The following is a 20,286-nucleotide window of genomic DNA, read 5'->3' on the forward strand; positions in this document are numbered from 1 at the left end:
ATACTTCCCATTCAACCTGAAACATTTTGCATTCATAAGTATGAACACAAATCCGTATTGTACGACCAAACACTGTACCAAGGGTGCATGTGATACCTGCTTACAGTACAAGCGCTGAAATCAAACTAAATAATTATTTCATTCAGCATTTGTGGTCGCCACGCGTTCGTCTATACTAACCCATTCTCAATTTGGTAATCGTGTATATGTAGTAGTGCCCACCGCTGGTCATTGCAGTTATAAAGCTTATTAAACTAGTAACTCTCGAACTGTAGATCATATATTTAGTATATCAGTGTGCTTCAAACTGCTGCTTACCCTCTTCTCAAACCACCAAATTCACTGGCTTAAACGAATTTCTAATTGTAGCAAAAAAACTAAATCGGCTGTATCCGGCTTATTTAATCACCCAGTCCCAGTTCTGCCTCAGAGCTACTGTAGAATCAAGCGAAAATATTTAAAAGAAAACTTATCGTAATATGTACATATGTAGTTGTTTTCATTATATAGTTTTAAATTTAATTTTCTCGATTTGGTAATTGCATTCTAATGTCTACAGAAAGCAAAACGAAGTTTTTTTGGAACTTATTAAATAAGATACATACTTTTTTCATAAAATATTTTGCATGCCTTTCTATCATCTTCCCACTTTTATCATTGCATTTCGCTTCTTCTTTATTCGATAGCATTTTTCTACTTCCTTTTAGTATGTGAAACATCAACATTACTCATAAAACTTTGTTTTCTTTTATGCATTCGTTTTATATGTTCAAAAACGCCTTGCCTCACCTTGTAAAACAAACACATACATCCGCCTTGCTTTGCAATGTCCTACGCTGCTTTGCTGTATATTTGATGACTGTGCTTGTTCGTTTTAAATCGTACAGTCGTCGTCATCAACATTATCATTCACAACGTAGTGCGCGTTCACAGGACATAAACCTACAACATCATCATGCTGCAATGTTAAGTAACAGCGGTGGAGGCGGCGGTTTAGAAAAGGGTGGTGGCATATTGAGACCCACATCAACGTATTATGAGTATGAGACAGTGCAACATAATGTTAGTCCAGCAGCGGCGGCAGCGCAACATCATCATCAACAACAACAACGCAGTGGCAGCTTAAAACAAAATGGTCATCATTCGCCTATAACGATAAATCATCATCAACAGCAACACCAGCAACATAATAACAATCATCATGCCAACCATTACCAAGCACAACAACAAACAGCGGTAGGGCCACAACAAGCGCCGCAGCCACATTGGAAAATTGCCGGTATGAATGGTTTTTCGCCCTCCTCATTGAATAGCAGCGCGCGCAGTCGTGGCCCCTTTGTCACGCACGTGACTATACGTGATCAAAGTTCAGCATCAATTAGCACACAACCCACATATCAAACAGTGAAAAAGCAACAACCACAATTCGCTAGCGCTGTTTTAGGTAGTGGTGGAAGTGGTGGTGCCCAACAGCATCCATCGAAAGTATGACTATAGGTGCCGGAGCTGCGCTCGAGGCGTAGCGACGAAATGCAAGCAAGCCTAGATATGGCGGATGACGCTGGCGTTGTACTGCGCGCAAACAAAATATGCGGTTATGATAATGATAGTGGTAACGGTGATAATAATGATGGTAATAATGCTTACAAATATAATGGCGACAATGATTATGAAGATGTCGATTCGGATGTGGTGGAAATATTCTATATGGCCACAGAGTGTTGAAATGCGCCGAAACACATTTTTTCTAAGTCAACACATACACATGTACGTCTATATATGTATATATTTTCATATATAGCGGTTAATAGAGAAAAAACTGTGCCCATAAGTGGATGGACACAGGCAGAGCAACAAAATCCTTAATACCTATATGTATATGAGACTGTAATTAAATGGAAAAGCGCGTAAATCGTTGCCTATTGTGTGGGATATACACACATACATAATTATGGAATTTGTAACGAATTTCAAATTCTTTGTTTATAGTTTCTAGTGCTAAGCAGGTAATTTACGATAGAACAAGCAAGCGCCTAGTAAAAACAAAAAAATATATTATGTAATAGCTTTTACATTCCGAAACGAAATTTAAATTTAAAAATTAATTAAAACAGTATTTTTTCTTTTTTTATAATAATTAATTATAAGAGCGAAATAAGTGCAGTATAACTAAATCGAAAAAGCAAATCGAATATATTCTAACGCATACATAAAACTAAAAAGACGACAAAGTAAAAAAAAAAGCAAAAAAGGCAAATATTTTCAAAAATATTTTGAAAATTTATTATTTATTGCGTTCATCTGTAAAATAAAGAACTTTCATAATTTTTTAATTTCGCTTTATATTAAGTCAAGCTAATAATTAAAAAAATACAGCTGTGAACACGAAAATAACAGCAAAACTTACTAACAAAACTATTAGTTATAATAGATGTTCTGTTTAGTTTTATAAAAACTTTAACGAGCTACGCTTATGATGAGCGCTTTGCAAACCAAATTAAAAAACGTTTTTGAAAATATCGAAATTTCGAGAATGTTTTAAAAATCTATGAAGATTTCAAGTGTTAAAATTTTTAGAAATTCTCTTGGGAATACAGTACATGATGTCATAAAACCAGACAGGTGAAGTGAGTATTACAAAATGAACTCGCACTTGATAACACTCGCCCCCATAACTTGATGTGTTGCTTTTTAATTTTTCTGCTGCATTGATTTTTTTCACGGTCTGTAACAATATCTGAAATTTCGAATAAGTATCTGCAGGCTTGTTATACATCAACTCGGCATTGACAGAATACGGTCCCAAAACCCAACATTTATCTATGTAAATCGAGCGTTAAGAAGCTCATTGAACAGAAATTGATGGATGGTGTAATATAACGGCAGTGGCTTTACAGCAACGATGCTTAAAAAAATCAGATTTACCGATGGCAAAAAAGAAGTCTGTTTCTTAACAGATCTTTATTTTAAATAGTTCTGGTTAACTCAGGAAACGTTTAGACAAACTTGAAAAACTCTCCCAGCCATATGATCTAACTTGATAGAAGCTCTGACCTGCTCTATCTATGCCTTTCCTCTGTTTCACGCTCTTTTTGCTTACCCCTCTGCCTTTTTTATAAGCAAATATGAATTTAAAAAAATAGGAATGTATAGTTTATTTCTGTTATTTTCGTGCTCACAGCAGTTTTATAAAAGACATTCAACTATGACGAAGACAGCTAAGTTAAGAATTATCAACTTTTTGGAAAAATGTATGGTAATTAACTTATACTACGTTTCAGCCAAAGCTAAAGTCGTGTGTTCGCCAGTTTCGCCAGAGGTATCGAAAGACGCTTTATATTGTATTAGTTTTGTAACGAATTTAGTGAAACTCCGCTTATTTTACACCTTCTACTAACGTTGGTGTCGCCAAATTGTTGAATAAATAACTCCAATATTCAATAATGTAAAATGGTCTTTATTAGACTACTTTGATTGTACTTCACAATAACACTTATACTTCGCAACCAATAGCGTGCTTCAATCAAACTGATTTCGGACTACTCAGCTTCTGCTGCTTTTATACTCTCTGCCCAAATGTCTAGACGTTTCTTCTTCTAGAATCCTCTACCTGGTCACCAGCCATACGCACGTGTATTTGTAGTGTGTAACCATATGCGTGTGTATATGTGAGCGAAGTAGTAGTTGATGATGACATGCGTTTGTGAGTATCTCTCTGCTGCTTGTATGTATGTGTGTACATGATGATTAATTTGTTTACGTACATACAAGTGTGGCAGCTTGCTTTATTGTTGTTGTGGCTTTATTTACTTAGTATCAGATTAGTGATGTGAGTATCACTTAGGCCCGGTTTTTCAGTAGTTGGATAAGCTAAGCTTAAACTGAGTTTGCTTAAACTCCAGATAACTACTAAGCAGTTTTTCAGTCACAGTTTAAGGCCGCCTTTGGGGTATGCTTTTTTTGAGCGGCAACATTGGTTTTTATTATCTAGATAATTTGTAGATACGGCTACAGCTTGTTTACCCAACAAACATGGAAAAAAATTCTCCAGCGAAATTATATACATATATAGTTCCGGAAGTGATATCCAACATCATTATTTAATTATTCTTAAACCATATAGTTCTCGAGTTGATATCCAACTTCATTCTCCAATCACTATCCAACCTTTGAGAAATCTTGTTAAATTAAAATTTTTCGAGTTGATCTCCAACGTCATTAATATATTCCAATTAATATCCTAAGTTCGAAAGATTTTAAGAAATGTACAGTTCCCAAATGAAGATTCAACACATTTCTCCAGTTGATATCCTACATAGCATATCGAGTTGAGGTGGAGTTGAAAAAAGTCTTCAAGTTGGTACCACCAAAACCAACAGCTGTTTATTGTGAGTATTAAACACCTGGTTGATAGCAGTAATGAAGCATAAGTAATCAAAAATAAATTATATAGGCGGCCGCCGTGGTGTGATGGTAGTGTACTCCGCCTACCACACAGAAGATCCTGGGTTCACGCCCCGGGCAAAGCAACATCAAAATTTTGGAAACTATGTTTTTCAATTAGTAGAAAGTTTTTCTAAGCGGGGTTGTCCCTCGGCAGTGTTTGGCAAGCACTCCGTTTATATTTCTGCCATGAGAAGCTCTCAGTGAAAACTCACCTGCCTTGCAGATACCGTTCGGAGTCGGCATAAAACAAGTAGGTCCCATCCGGCCAATTTGTAGGAAAATTTAAAAGGAGCACGACGCAAATTGGAAGAGAAGCTCGGCCTATGATCTCTACGGAGGTTATCGCGCCTCACATTTATTTAATTTTTAAAATTACTATATATATTTCATTTTATTTTCGTGAAAAAACTGTAGTATGGAATCATACATTTGAGTTCAGTTAAAGAATCACAAGTTGTTAATTAAATTTGTTCAACTTAAGTAATAGCATTTTTTGCTCTATAAAAAATTCCCTCTTTTACTGAGTTCGCTATGATTATCGAGTTGAGCCACTGTTTCGAAACAACTCTTGAGATTTTAGCCTAGTTATCAACATGAGCTCTAATGGTACACAAGCCCAAATGTTTGTTGGGTATATTCGACGCCATTTCGAACGAACGGAAATCACCGATAGGTTAGCTAGAGTTTAACCCAGCCAGATCGGACGCTTAAGCTTAGCTTAAACTTGAGTTAAAGTAGACTGAAAAACTGCAGAATAAGTTTAAGCGTAGTTTAACTGACAAACTGAGTTGAACTTGTACTGAAAAACCGGGCCTTAGTGTTACTAATCTTCGTCACAGTATCAATATTCCACAAGCAAAAATCAAAAATTTCATTTCTGTCAAGAGATATTTTGCATAAAATAGTTGCGAAGACGGAGTTTGGATTTGGTGGAACTGGAGTATTACAAATTGTTTTCTTTTTGTTACCATTCCAATTATTGTTCTTCATTAAAATAAATATAAGGCGCGATAACCTCCAAAGAGATTTTAAATTGAAAAGATGTTTTAAAGCTCATCTAGCCTTGGTTGCCGGTTTAAAATCATTTAGAATATTTTGTAAGATCAACCGCATCTCAGTATTTTATTCAAAATTGCTCTAACTTGGAATTCGTTTTAAAAACGGCCTACCTCAGCTAAAAATGTATTAAATTTTTACGGAGATACTCCATCTTTGGAACATATTCTAAAATACGGTGTGTACAGTTTTACTGTTTTGGGCGATAGTCGATAGTTTCGATCGTGAGTTTTTCATGACCAAAGTTTACATTAGACATACGGTTACCGCATTTTTCGAAAATTATGTTTCCTTAAAAACTTCCTACTGAATTATGCGATCCATACCAAATTTTGACTACCCTTAACTTATGTATTCGAAGGAATTCAAAAACTTAAGACCGCATATTTTATATATATCTTTCGGATAGTTCAAGGCAGACAGCATTCCAATGCGATAGTGCACAAAAGTATTCAAACTATCGATAGTAGTTATTTTTAAATTATCGTAAATGTCGAATGAATGAATATGAATTCGGAGATTCTATATTTTCCAACTGTTGGAGTAGGACGTTTTCGATCGAGAATGTCGATAATGTCATCAACAGTCCCAAGCAATCCTTATTAAGTTATTTTGAAATCCATAACGATAGATATATATATAACACATTTTCAACCCAGACAAATTTATATTACTAAATTATGGTTGTAAAATCAAATTGCCGTCCGAAATAATTTTTCAAATGCTTACTTTTAAGAATGTATATCAATACTAAATCTGATTCGTCCTCGTAGTATCATTAGAATCCCAGACTTCAAATTTGTCCTCAAAATATCCGAGTAAAATGAATTGGAAAATAATCAAAACGTGTCCTTAAATTTTAAATAAAAACTTTTCGATTTTCATATTAATTTAAAAAATATTTTGGTAACTGGTAAACATAGGTTTTGTTATAAAATACATTAAAGAATTTTTTGCATTGCTATTTTTTTCTCGCAGGTGTAAATACATATCGACTTCTATCTTCAAAATTGTTCATAAACTCCATGTCTCAGAATTCGTTTGAAGAACACTCAAAATATTTTTTAAAAGCCCTATCTCAAAACTTGCAATATTTTTTTGTTTAAAATTTTCGAAGGGTGTTTTAAGATTTTCTTCCATCTAAAGTGTAAAAAAAATTGTACATGGAAAAAAATCTGAAACAACCTTCGAAAAAAAAAAATCTTAAATAAATATCAGTCCGGTTATTGAGAGACCTATAATTTTTACTCTGTTGGGCTTAAATTGATTGGTCTACATAACTGCATATTCAAAAAAATTCAGAGAAGTTCAAATCAAAAGTTCGAAATTTTCGTCATATGATTGGGCTTCAAAACGGCATACTCAAGGAAATTCATAGAACACCAAATAAAAAGTTGGAAATTTCCTAAAATTTTCTCGAATATTCGAAAACGTTTTCGAGTTGGCTTTCATAGCTGCAAATACCAAATTCATGACTTTTTTTATATGGCATGAATTTCGGGAACTTTTTTTGTATCAGCCACATTCTGGTTTCGAATACGGACAAAATTCTAGAACTTAGTTAAAAAAGTTTCTTTTCCACAAAAAATTTCAAAAGAGTTACTTCCCTAACTCGCCCCAATTGGTCACACCAAGAGAGTTTAAATCGTTTTCGCCCTGGTCCTTCCAGCGGAGTGAGGGTCGCCCGCTTCCTCTGCTTCCATAAGCTGTTTCCGGTAAAACACTTTCTTAGCCAGAGCATCATCTTACATTCGGATAACATGGCCTAGCCAGCGTAGTATATGCGTTTTAATTCTCTGGACTATGTTGATGTCTGCTTAAAGCTCGTATGGTTCATAATTATTCTTCGGTACTCACCGTAGCCAACACGTAGAGGTCCGAAAGTCTTACAAAGAACTTTTCTCTCGAGCACTCCCAGAGTCGCTTTATCTGATGCTTTCATGCTCCATGCTTCTGCTCTATATAGCATAACGGGTATGATAAATGACTTGTAGAGCATGATTTCCGTCCAGCGAGAGGGGATTCTACTTTTCAAACGATTATTAGAACGGCGAAAAACAAATCGCAAGCAATAGACCTACTTAAAATCGATTCGATGATCATGATTTTTGAATATTGTTGCTACTTTCTCCCATGCCGTTGTACATACGTATGTATGAATAAGTGTGCATTAAAATTTTGTAAATAATAAACTTAATTGTTTTTGTTTTATTATTTGTATACATACAAGATACATTACGTTAATAGTATTAACCATTTACCTACTATAAGAGAAGATCATACATAAATATGATAGATATATTAGATATGTGCATTATTTCATAACCGCTACGGTATGGTGTATATTTTCATAAATTTTTTTTTTTTCATACTTTAAAGTATGTGCTATTATTCACTGCAATTCGTTCTTTTATTTTTCTTTTCTAGGTTATGTTTTTTGTTTTTTTGGATGAATTTCCTCTTTTGAGTTTATGTTGTGTTAATTATCATCGTATTAATTTGTGCGTATACCTAGTATCATAAGCTTAATATATATAGCATAACATAAAAACACAATCAATTATGTACTTACATACACACATACATACATACATATGTAACTACCATTAGCTAATGTACGTAGTGATTAATATTTGCTCACTATAAACTCTTTAGCTTCTTAAGTTAATTGTAACTTATAATTAAATAACACTAAATATAAGTTAATTTAAAAAAATGTTTAAACCGAAACATAAGAATTATGTCATATTTAATAATAAATAAAAAAAAAAATATTTCAAAATCGAATCGAATTTGATGTGGTTTTTATTTTAGTTTTGTGATTTTATTCGAGTAATTTCTTTGATTTTATAAGTTATGGCTATGTTCGAAGAAGCGAGAAATACATTTTTCCCTAGGCTGTGAATATATATGGTTCGTTGTTGTTGTTGTTGTTGTAGCGATAAGGTTGCTCCCCGAAGGCTTTGGGGAGTGTTATCGATGTGATGGTCCTTTGCCGGATACAAATCCGGTACGCTCCGGTACCATAGCACCATTAAGGTGCTAGCCCGACCATTTCGGGAACGATTTATGTGGCCACATTAAACCTTCAGGCCATTCCCTCCCTCTATGAGGAGCTTGGGGTCGCCAAAGCCTCGTCTGTTAGTGAAACAGGATTCGCCGCGGATAGGTGAGGTTGACAATTGGGTTTGGAGAAGCTATATATTGCGCTGGCAACCTGAAAGGTTGCGCTACACAGCCCCTTGAATCTGGTATTTTAGTCGCCTCTTACGACAGGCATACCTACCGCGGGTATATTCTGATCCCCTAACCCGCTGGGGTATATATGGTTCGTCCATGCCGGTAGCAAAGATTTAGTTAAAGAAAGAATCTGGAAACACTACCTGACAGACATAGGTACCCACTTGTAGATTAATCCAAAATTTTATTGCCTAATATCTCTTGAATCAAACCACACTCTTCTAAGTCTTCTTTTGCATTATATAGCCACATACTTGTAGAATAATCCACAAGTTGATGCAAGGCTCTATTATCAATGGTTCAATGTATACATGCGATTTGTCGGTTGAGCGATAAGTGCTGACTATTAACAAATGTTTGTGTATGTATATCTCTTGAACAAAGAAAAATTTCAATATTCTTTTTTTTTTGCGTTCGTTTAGCTACCTGCTTGTAGATTAATCCACGATTTGAATAAAGGTTCTATCATTAACGGTGAGGCGCTACGCGGGCTAATCGGTTTATCGATAACTACTGTCAACTTTTATATACCTCTTGAAACAAGCCAAATGACAAAGTTTTTAATTTTGAAATATATAGGTACCTACTTGTAGATTTATCTACAAAATGATATAAAGCTCAATCGTTAACCCTTCATGGCAAGAATGGGAATTTATCGATACACAAATTTGCAAGAAGTTGAACCGTTAGTGATACAGCCTTGAATAAAATTGTGGATCAATCTACAAATAGGTACCTATGTATATTTCAAAAACAAAAACTCTGCCATTTGGTTTGGTCCAAGAGATATACACAAATTTACAGTAGTTAATTATTGCAGTAGTTATCGATAAACCGATTAACCCGTTTAGCGCCTCAACCGTTAATGATAGAACTTTGAATCAAATTGTGAATTAATCTTAAAGTAGGCAGCTATATGAATGCAAAAGAAATATTTTTAAATTTTGCTTTGTGCACTGATAAATCAACCGATCAGTCGCATGTAGAGGTTGAAGCGTTAATAATAGAACCATGAATGAAATTGTGGATTAATCTACATGTAAGTGGCTGAATAATGCAAAACAAGAGTTAGGAAAATCTTGATTTATTCAAGATATGGAAATTTAGGTGCTGGGTCATTTGCGTGCTGATAAATTCCCCTTTTTGCCATGAAGGGTTAATGATTAACCTTTATATCAATTTATAATCCAAAATAGCGCTAACTATTAAGCCCGGTTTTTCAGTGCGAGTTTAAACTACAGTTAAAGTTGACTAGAGTTTAACCTTGCCACTTTGTTCGATAACATAAAATTTTGCTGCTCATCTCAGCTTAAGCGGCCGAAGTGGTATAGAGGTATCTACTTGTAGATTTATTCACAATTTGATATAAAGTTCCATTATTAACCCTTCAGAGCAAATATGGGAATTTATCGGTACACGAATGACCCAACACCCTAATTGTCCTAGTAAGAGCTAGCTTACATATAACGGGATCATATTAATTTTCGTGCTTAACTCCCAATCGTTAATTAAATAACTAGATTTCCCATACAAATTTTTTCTTTCGATAATCGGTATTTATGAACAAAGTTTAGATGTCGATTTTTTTTCATAGACAAAGAACCAGTTCTTGCTTGTCCTCCTTAAGTGGAAGCATGGAAAATTGGTGGAAAAATTTCAAAATAAATGAATGCATAAAAAGGAAGTATATTCAAAGTATGTTTGAACTCTAGGCCAATATATACATATGTTTATTAAAATACAGCAAATGTGTTTAAACAATGTATATTTATTTGTCGAATGGTTTGTCTTGCCAATATTTCGACTTCAATCTGAAGTCATCTTCAGGAACTTATGACTGCACCTGGTCGTAGGAAGTAGTAAAAAAAACGTGAATTTGACAGCTAATAATCTAATCCCTAGTGATGGGATGTATGTGGACGCGTTAGTTAACTATTGTTGATTAACTTAACTTATTGCAGATTAGTGCATATGTATGTGTGTTATCGATTTTTTGTTATTAACTTGCTATCCATAAGAAACGCTATCGGCGAATTACTGAGTTGCAATCGAAAATCTCGATTTGTCATCGGAGAGCGTTTTACTATCGAAAAGTATTCGATTATTTTTCGGCGTCCGTGGTGTCCGTGGCGTGCTCCGCCTACCACACCGAATATCTTGAGTTCAAGTCCCGAGCAAAGCAATATCAAAAATTTAGAAAGAAGTATTCCAATTAGAAAAAAAATTTTCAAGCAGGGTCGCCCTCGGCAGTGATTTGGCAAAGAATCCGAGTATATTTCTGTCATGAAAAGCTTCACAGTTAAAACCAAACGTTCTTGCAGATGCCGTTCAGAGTCGGGGTAAAACATGTAGGCCCCGTATCGCCAATTTATTGGAAAAATTAAAAGGAACACGACGCAAATGGTAAGAAAAGCTAGACCTAAAATCTCTTCGGAGGTTATCGCGCCTGTATTTATTTATTTATTTATTTTTTTTTTTTTTGTATCAAAAAGTATCGTTTTGTAATCTAGAAGGTATCGATTTCTAATCGAAAAGCTAGCGACTGGTTTTCAAAAAATCTATCGTTTTTCTGTAAAAGAGTATCGGCTGTTACTATTTTTTTCTCGATTTTCTATCGACGACTCGTTGGTTTGTTATGAAACAGCTACCGATAAAACTTCAATATAAAATGATGACACATATAAAGCTGCAGACATTGGTGCTTTATCGGTAACCGTATCGGTAACCTTATAACAGCTGATTCGACCAACCTTATCGAAATCAATGCAATCGATTATTGGTGCCGCTAAGGTCGTAACTGTATCGTAGCCAACCAATTGGTTTTTGGTTTACCGTCGTAACGATAAACAGCTAATTACGTTAGGGATACGACTACAGCGATACGACATACGGCACCAATGGCTCCCGCTTAAAACCGGCCGATAACGGGCGAATAAGAAACCGCTAAAAAGCTGATAGCTCAACGCTAATTTTTCTTCCGTACTGCGCCAGAAGTTAAAGTGTCAAATCATATTAAAAAAGTACCAATCAGCTGATTTCCGGCGATCACCTGTTCCTGGTTCCGCCATGGCGGTGGTTTGACCACCACTGATTTAAATAGATAAAGTTCTTTGCTTTCTTTTTCAACACACTTTAGTTGTATGTGTGCACTTTTGGAGAACTGCTCGTGTAGCTTTTCTACCAAAGGCGGGGAAGATCGGTCACGTGTATCCCAAAGACTATAGACCCATTAGCTTAACACCATTTCTGCTCAAAACTTTTGAGAGGCTGATAGATGGGTACATAAAGTCCAACGTGGATGAAAAGCTGCTCTCCACAACACAGCATGCGTACACCAAAGGCAAGTCGGTAGACACCGCATTGCATAGGGTGGTAATAAGCATAGAGAAATCCCTAGAATATAAGGAGTATGCTCTAGGAGTCTTCTTGGACATTGACGGGGCTTTCAATAATGTTGCAAAATGGTCGATTATGGATGGTCTTAATTACATTAAAGTACATCCTGCCTTAATCAGATGGATCGGCTGCATGTTAAATTGCAGAAAGATTACATTACAGTGGGGATTGTACGAGGCCACGAAAACAGTGGACAGGGACACGCCGCAGGGAGTGGTGCTATCACCTCTGCTGTGGACGCAGGTCATCAACCAACTGCTCAGGCAATTCGATGAGGGACCCCTAAAACTTACGGCTTACGCAGATGACGTTGCAATTGTCATAAGTGGAAAGTGCCTTCCAACAATTAGTTCTTTGATGGATCGGGCGCTTCGGGACCTGGGCATCTAATGTCGGGTTGAAAGTCAATGCGGAGAAAACGGATATGGTTTTGTTTACAAAGAGGTGCAAGGTCCCAAATTGGACCAGGCCTAAGTTAGGAGGGGTGACCTTACAGGAGAAACCTAGGAATCATCCTAGACAGTAAGCTGTCATGGAAGCTCAACGTGGAGGAGAGGGTCAAGAAGGCCTCAACGGCATGTAAAAGAATGCTGGGGTGTACGTGGGACCTATCGCCCTCTATTTCTCATTGGGTTTTTACAGCGATTGTAAGCCCTATTCTATACTATGGAGTTCTTGTTTGGTGGAAAGCCACACAAAAAACAACATACCTCAAAAAATTAGAGGGGGTATGCAGACTATCGATGCTTAGCATTACGGGAGCCCTGAAAACAACCCCGACGGCTGCACTGTATGCCATTTTGCACATTCAACCTGTAGACCTGGTAGCAAAGAACAAAGCATTAACGACCGCAACCAGGCTCGGTGCTTCGGGGCAGCTTGAGCGCCGACCACATGGCCATAGTAGTATAGCGTCATTAATCACAAGACGAACAGACTACCTGATCCCTATCTGCATTTCGAGGGAGATCTTAAGGCCACAATAGAGGTGGACGGTTGGCGCAAGGGTGCACAAATGGCGGACGAGGCGATACATGTGTACACCGATGGTTCCAAAGTAGTGGAAGGAGTAGGGTCTGCGGTATACTGCGCTGATCTGGAAATAAGCAGATTCTACAGGCTGCCGGATTACTGTAGCGTTTTCCAGGCGGAAATATTAGCCGTAACCAAAGCAGTAGAAACCCTGGAAGAGAATAGCTTAAGCTGCAACCGTGTTAACTTTTATATTGACAGTCAAGCAGCAATTAAGGCAATAATCTCGCATAGCACAGCATCTAAATGCGTGTTAGAGTGTAAGCAGTCTCTGGAGAGAATCGGGACAGGGAGAGGGGTACATCTATATTGGGTCCCGCAGCATATGGGAATAGATGGGAATGAAAAAGCGGACGACCTAGCTAAAAAGGGCGCATACCTTGAAGCTTGATCCGTAGACGTCCCAATTAGATTGAGCGAGATTAAGCGAAGGTGAGAGGTGCACATGATCGACCAAGCGGGAAAGGCGTGGGTTCAAGCGCGGGGCTGTATAGTGTCGAAGATTATGTGTAGGTCTTACAACCTTAGACTAACACAGTTGCTTCTATCATTAAAAAGAGAGGACTGTAGACTAATGACGGGTATTCTGACTGGACACTGCCTTTTGGCGTCACATGCCTTTAAGTTAGGCTTGGTCAGTGATAGCAGATGTTGGAAGTGCTTGTTGGAGGAGGAAACGATCGAGCACGTTCTGTGCTCGTGCCCTGCACTTGCCAGGCTAAGACTCCAGCTATTAGGAGTGATACAGCTGTCAGATCTAGAAGCAGCAAGTGGCTTAAGTCCTAGGAAGCTTCTAGTATTTTCCAAGAGGACAGAGTCCTGGTTTTTGATAGGGTTTTTAAGTTTGGTCGTTAAAACAAACTTCTGGTAACACTACGGACTCAATTAGTCTATGTGAGGTCCTAATGGACCGGCCAGTTCAACCTAACCTAACCTAGTTGTATGTGTGTATTTATTACTAAACAATAAACAAAATTTACGTATACGCACTGGTATCCATCCGTCATTTCAACTGGTACGGATATGTTTGCGTGGAATTAGTTAGTTTTTAATAAAACAGCGTGCTTCACTTATAATTTAATCTAACAAACCCCGAAATTATTTAACAAACATCAATAACAACTATCTTAAATAATTTGCTTACATTTTATTATCATTTCCAGCGATTACTCGTACCGCGCGCCTTCGTATTTTGCTGAGCACTTTGTGCTTGCGCCTGCTCTTCCTGTGCTGCTAACTCCTCATCCAGTAGAAGCTCAAAATTGCCTAAAGCATCAGCGCTTGGAATTTTATTCCAACGTACACTAAAAAATAGAGAAGAGAAAAATATTCAATATTTGAAGAAATTAATATTTGGCAAGAAAACCGGTTTGAAATAATAGCTGTGTTTTTTTTTACATCTTTGTACGTTTACGCTTAAACTTTATATGGACTGCTAAGCGCCAAACTTTAAATACACCTCTGAAATTGCTGCGCATAAAATTAGTACTACTAAATTTCAATACGTATTATACTCAGATGCAACTGAAATATGTGTCTATGTTTCACCCTCTACACTAATTCTATTTATCACCTCTAAAAATGTTGTGTATCCACTATTCATCGCAACCGATTCAGCTATATGTTATACATTATGGCCACCAGAGGTTTGTGCCTCCGATTTTAGGTACACACTGTTCTGCAGCTAGTTATTTAACTACTGCTGAAAGATGGGTATCCTAAGCATTATCTAAGCGAGGATAAGCGTTTTTTTTACGCGCAAGCGTAAACGTATACGCGTATAAACAAAAACACGGCTAATGTTTCAGATAGGCTATTACTTACTCCGGCACACCATCCGGTGGTATGACTACCGACAATATATTATCAATTAATTTGTATTTCAATATCCGATCGGTGACAGTTGTTGAAGTGAGCGAGGGCGAAGCATTCACCTCCACCAACCAAGGTTTCAAATTGTTATCAATTATAATGTCATAGCCATAACACTCAAAACAGTGACGATCGCTAGCCATCACTGGAGCCACCGCGCGTAATGAGTGCACAATAAGCCAAGCAATTGAACCAAAGAGACGATCTGTCACCTCCTTGCCACGTGTGCCTTCCAAATAAAGTGCTAGATTCTGCACAGACCATTTACCACCATGCAAGTTATTGTATTCACCCTATGAAGAAGGAAAATAATTTGATAGAGTTTGGCAATTTTTACAGTGTACACCATCTTCTCATCACTCTCACTTACACCATGTTTTTGTACGCTCACATTTGTCAAATGCACATACATATTATCCAATTCAGTAACGCTTGTATCATATTTTACAGTACAGAAGCGGCAAAAGCCTTGTTTAAATAAATATGCCTTGAGGGGACGGAAAGAGGTGACCAGCACATAAAGGCGTAAATCAAATTTCTTACCACCAATCAGTAGTGGATTGTCAATGTATCTGCAAGGTTAAAGATTTACAAGGATACTTTTGAATTTGTTTTTGTTCATTGCAGTACTTACTTCGAGATCACATAGCTCTCTTTGGATAATTGTTGGTGAAAAGGTCCTTTTGCTTCACGTGACCAACGCTTCAATTTCGATAGTTTGTTAATAAGAAATATGCCCGCGCCTTGTGATTTGCCGCATGGTTTCATGATCCAAGTGCTTTGTGGATTTTTACGATACTCCTCCACAAACATGTTGTAGTCTGAAATTGATAAGCCGAGAATGATTTTATAAGTAAAGAAGGATGTGATCAATTATTTCAGTTAAATAAATGTATGCAACACAATCCTTATTTAACTTAACTTGAGACAGTAGTTACCATTGCGTGTCCATTAGACTGCGTCGATTTATTAACCGATATCGCGCCATCGATTTTTCGATAGGGTTTGGGCTCAGGAAAAAAGTTCCACTACGCATAGCCAAAAAAATAACTTTCGAGCCTGCGAAATTTCATTTTTTTGACTTTTTTACGCCTTTGATTTTTAAGATTTTTTTTTAATGACCTAATAAAAAAATTTACATATGTATACCCTGTTTTTTTTTCAAAAACCTGTTATCGCCAACGTTTTTAGCGGACATTTTTGGGTCGGACAGGGTATGCATGAAAATTTTACAATCAAATGAAAATTTTTTAATGTAAAATGTAAGGCGCGATAACCTCCGAAGAGATCTAAGGCCGAGCTTCTCTTCCAATTTGCGTCGTGCTCCTCTTGATTTTTCCCTACAAATTGGCCGGACGGGACCTACATGTTTTATGCCGACTCCGAACGGCATCTGCAAGGCAGATGAGTTTTCACAGAGCTTTTCATGGCAGAAATACAATCGGAGCGCTTGCCAGGCACTGCCGAGGGGCGACCCCGCTTAGAAAAATTTTCTTCTAATTGAAAAATCTTATTTCTAAAATTTTGATGTTGCTTTGCCCGGGAGTTGAACCCAGGGCATACGGTGTGATAGGCGGAGCACGCTACCATCACACCACGGTGGCCGCCGAAAATTTTTTAATAGGTCATGAAAAAAACCTAAAAAATCAAAGTCGAAAAAGTCAAAAAAATTAAATTTCGCAGGTTCGAAAATTATTTTTTTGGGTATGCGTAGTGGAACTTTTTCTTCCTGAGCCCAAATCCTATCGAAAAATCGATGGCGCGATATCGGTTAACTTTCGTCCGTACAAATCGACCCACCCTAGTGTCCATATCCTACTCAGGCATTTACATCCATGCTTTTGGACTCGTGTAGAGCAATAAACCATGTCATGAGGGAAGGGAACCTGCACGCGTGGGCATGCCGGATTTAATAAGCGACTATGTTGAACACATCAAATCTTTCCCAAGTTGCACGGTCTAGTACCTTAATGGTGCTAGTTTCCGACATGCACCGGATCAATATCTGGCTAAAGGCCATAATCATCGATAATACTACCCACAACCTTCGGGGATTTTCCTTAAGGCTACAAGAAGAAGGCAGCAACTGTTTCGGGTAAGATATAAAAGGTAACTGCTATGATGAAGAACGCCGTGACGTTTTGGAAATGAAGGACGGTATCTACAAAGCAACGATGTGTTGGGGTGCACGCGAATTGATTTTCAGCGTTGTGTATTGAATAGGGAAGATATCTACGTTATAAGTAAGGGAGGAAAGTGAAATGCTGGCTGATAAAAATAGCTGATGAGATGATGAATCCTATATAAATCCGAAGCGATCATAAAAAAATCCTACCTGAAAAACAATTCGGCGCCGGAGAAGAGATGTTCTGTATGTCAAACTACTCAAATATGGAGCTAAAGAAATGGTTAAAAGTATGAGTCATTTCTTCTACAAAATTTGGTAATACGTGTTTATGTCCACGAGTAGGACTAAGGACAAGCCATCGCCAATATACTGAATGGACCTAATCAGTCCGGCAACAAAGCTGACAACTCCACTATCTAAGAGACAATCCCAGAGGTTTTTGGGATGTTTTATCGATGTTGATCATCCTTTGCCGGAAACTGATACTGTACATTTGGAAAAATAGCACCTTAAGATACTAGCCTGACCATCTCGAGAACGATTTCTACGCATCAACTCTTGTATAAACACAATTAAACGCATTTAACGCTTTCGCCCCATAAAAAAATGCCCATAGCTGGTCTTACTGAGTTGTTTACTGGCACACTCATCGTCTCTGCAGTTCTGAAGACTTGATTTGTTGTCAAAGAGGGCAACTTAAGCCTAGCATAATCTTTCTTAAAATCTCTTGTAATTGAAAATTTTAAATACATATTTTCCCCTCCTCGCCATTTGGTTTTCCCACCTGTCTGTTTCATTTTCTTCGCCCCTGTCTCCTTTTTCATCTTTCTCTCTCGCTGAGTGGATGGGTCAAATCCTTATTCATCATATAAATTGTACATATATACATATTTCTCTTCTTTTTCATTTTCGACTTCGTTTACCCCAATCTCCGTGTCTGTCTTTGTATTATTCTTCACCGTTTTCACCCTTTATAAACTTTCTTTCAATTTCATTTTAGTCTTCATGTTTCAACCTGCAAATTTGTAACGAAATTGCTAACGAAAGTCTTAAAAGCTGGAAGTTTCAGACTTATTTCGGATGACGACTCATATGGGACATACAGCATAGCCGCCCATTCAGGCAAAATTATCAACTAGCGTGCGTGTATGGAAGCGCTGGTGTCTAGCGATAGAACCAGCATTCAAGAAAATCCCCTTAGTTCCATTATATGCGACCCGTCTCAGGAAAAGCATTCGTTTCGGGTAGCAGCTCTCATCGAAAGAAACTTCGAGCTTATCTTTAACCCTCCTTCGTTATGATCTTGTCACCGCTGTTCTACCTCCAATGCTCTGCTGCTTCTGACCGCCCTTTTGCATAACTGTACTAATACTCAGCTGTTCCTTAGCTGCCACTATATACTACAACTCAGATATAGCCAACTATTGCTGCTCCAATATTATGTGAAAACGACTGACACCGTCTGCTGCCCTCAGTTGCTTTGCAGTTAAAGCTCTCTTCTACTGCCGCTCTACTGTTGCCGCCCCCAGTCGACCCATCGTAAAAGTAATATCCGTTACAATACGCTCTCACCTACTCTGTTTGTCCTTCGCCGTACTATCTTTGTACGAAAAGCTGCTATATGTTTTTAAACAGTAAGAGCTAGCGGGACTGGACTCTAAATTGCCTGAAAGCTTCTGATAGGAACCACCACAGAAAAAGATACACAAGTTTTTCAATAAGCGAGTATTAGAGCCAACTTACCTGCCGGTAATACAAATGTAATGGGCACAAAATCCAAGTACACATAACGCGGTGCACCAGCAGCTGTGGGCTCTGTACGCTCCGCCAGTGGGTTGCCATCACGTTCGAGATCTTTACGATAGCGTTTGATATTCTTCACTAACAAATCCTTGCGCGATAGCTCATAATGATTTGGAAAATGATTAATCATTCTAGGAAACCATGTGTGAAGTTAGTATAAGTATATGTCGTCAGCTTAATTCCCAAAGACCCTAACTAACTAACTTTTCGAAACTGCATTTTTCAAAGGTTTTGGTATGATATAGTAGACTACATCCCCAAAAAAATTTGAAAATCTTATGCTTGGCTTCCTCTAGGTCAAATTACTGACACAAAAATTACTATGGATCCCCCCCGTTTCGGAGGGACCCGCGGTAATTTTTCAATTTTTCGTAATATATTTTATCCGCCTTCGGATTATTAATACTGATGTCAAGACGCATCGTTTGACACCTCTCCCGGCAGTTTTCGACGCGTATTAGCTGTCGACCCCTCTTCTAGAATATTACCCATCCCTAGTATGTACTTGAATATTCTAAAAACTAAAATTAAATTTACTCACTGATTATCATGCATGCGGTATCCACTATCAACGCTAAATATATTCCGACACGTTTGTACACTCGCCCAATAAAAATTCCAATCATCATCAGGACTGACCTGTGTCCAGCCGCGTTTTTCGAAATTATTGACCAAAACCGATTTTTCCAAATCGGTACAAAAGTTCACACGCATACATTCATGTGGCACTGCATTACTCGCTCTGCGACGATATTTTTTTAATTTAAATTTTTTCCACATTTGCAAAATAAAATAAAGGACGAAGAGAAAATACAGACGTTATTATTTGCAGTTGTTTAACGAAAATGAAATTTCTAACACATCAAAATTTGTATCCTTCAAATCCTTCGCACAAAACTCACCTGCCATACATTGCATACAAAAAAAAAATATTAAATTCAATTCAATTGAAATTGTTTGCCATACGAAATTTTTGTTTGTTTAGATTCTGCAATTGTTGTATTTGTAATTTATTAATATCCTTATCAATATGGAATTCGTTGCAATCAAATCAATTACTTTACGTTTATAGAATGTTTTGTTGTTGCTTCTTTTTAGTGTCTAATTTAAGGACTATATTTCCGCTGAACTACAAATGTATCGACTCTTCATTCGCACACACATGTGATTATGAAACTTTTTGGAATCGCTCCAGATAGTATTTTATTGAACCAACATACGATGATTATATTTCTGTTGCTATTTAACTATTTTATGTTACTAGGAATTTTGTTTATTTATCGCTATTTGTATTGCCTTACTTGCAGTACTTC

At 37.3% G+C, this 20,286-nt stretch overlaps 2 protein-coding genes across 19 annotated transcripts in view; one reads left to right on the forward strand and one right to left on the reverse strand.

The window, feature by feature from the left end:
* baz (bazooka) overlaps window positions 1-8,294 on the forward strand; it is a 295,899-nt gene extending 287,605 nt beyond the window's left edge. For all 18 annotated transcript variants that reach the window (XM_067783622.1, XM_067783621.1, XM_067783636.1 and 15 more), the window contains one exon: window positions 888-8,294. In XM_067783622.1, coding sequence (XP_067639723.1) covers window positions 888-1,491 — 604 coding nt within the window. In that variant the 3' untranslated portion in view covers window positions 1,492-8,294. The remainder of the gene's footprint in view (window positions 1-887) is intronic.
* TTLL1A (Tubulin tyrosine ligase-like 1A) overlaps window positions 1-20,056 on the reverse strand; it is a 48,703-nt gene extending 28,647 nt beyond the window's left edge. The window contains exons 1-8 of the mRNA XM_067783638.1: window positions 20,038-20,056; window positions 19,876-19,961; window positions 19,515-19,715; window positions 18,914-19,104; window positions 15,677-15,863; window positions 15,413-15,614; window positions 14,995-15,335; window positions 14,315-14,474 (exon numbers count right to left, since the gene is read on the reverse strand). Of these exons, the coding sequence (XP_067639739.1) occupies window positions 14,324-14,474; window positions 14,995-15,335; window positions 15,413-15,614; window positions 15,677-15,863; window positions 18,914-19,104; window positions 19,515-19,715; window positions 19,876-19,886 (1,284 nt within the window). The 5' untranslated portion in view covers window positions 19,887-19,961; window positions 20,038-20,056 and the 3' untranslated portion in view covers window positions 14,315-14,323. The remainder of the gene's footprint in view (window positions 1-14,314; window positions 14,475-14,994; window positions 15,336-15,412; window positions 15,615-15,676; window positions 15,864-18,913; window positions 19,105-19,514; window positions 19,716-19,875; window positions 19,962-20,037) is intronic.
* Window positions 20,057-20,286: the final 230 nt, after the last annotated feature.

Source organism: Eurosta solidaginis, chromosome 4 (assembly GCF_040869045.1).
Source record: "Eurosta solidaginis isolate ZX-2024a chromosome 4, ASM4086904v1, whole genome shotgun sequence".
Lineage (NCBI taxonomy): Eukaryota > Metazoa > Arthropoda > Insecta > Diptera > Tephritidae > Eurosta > Eurosta solidaginis.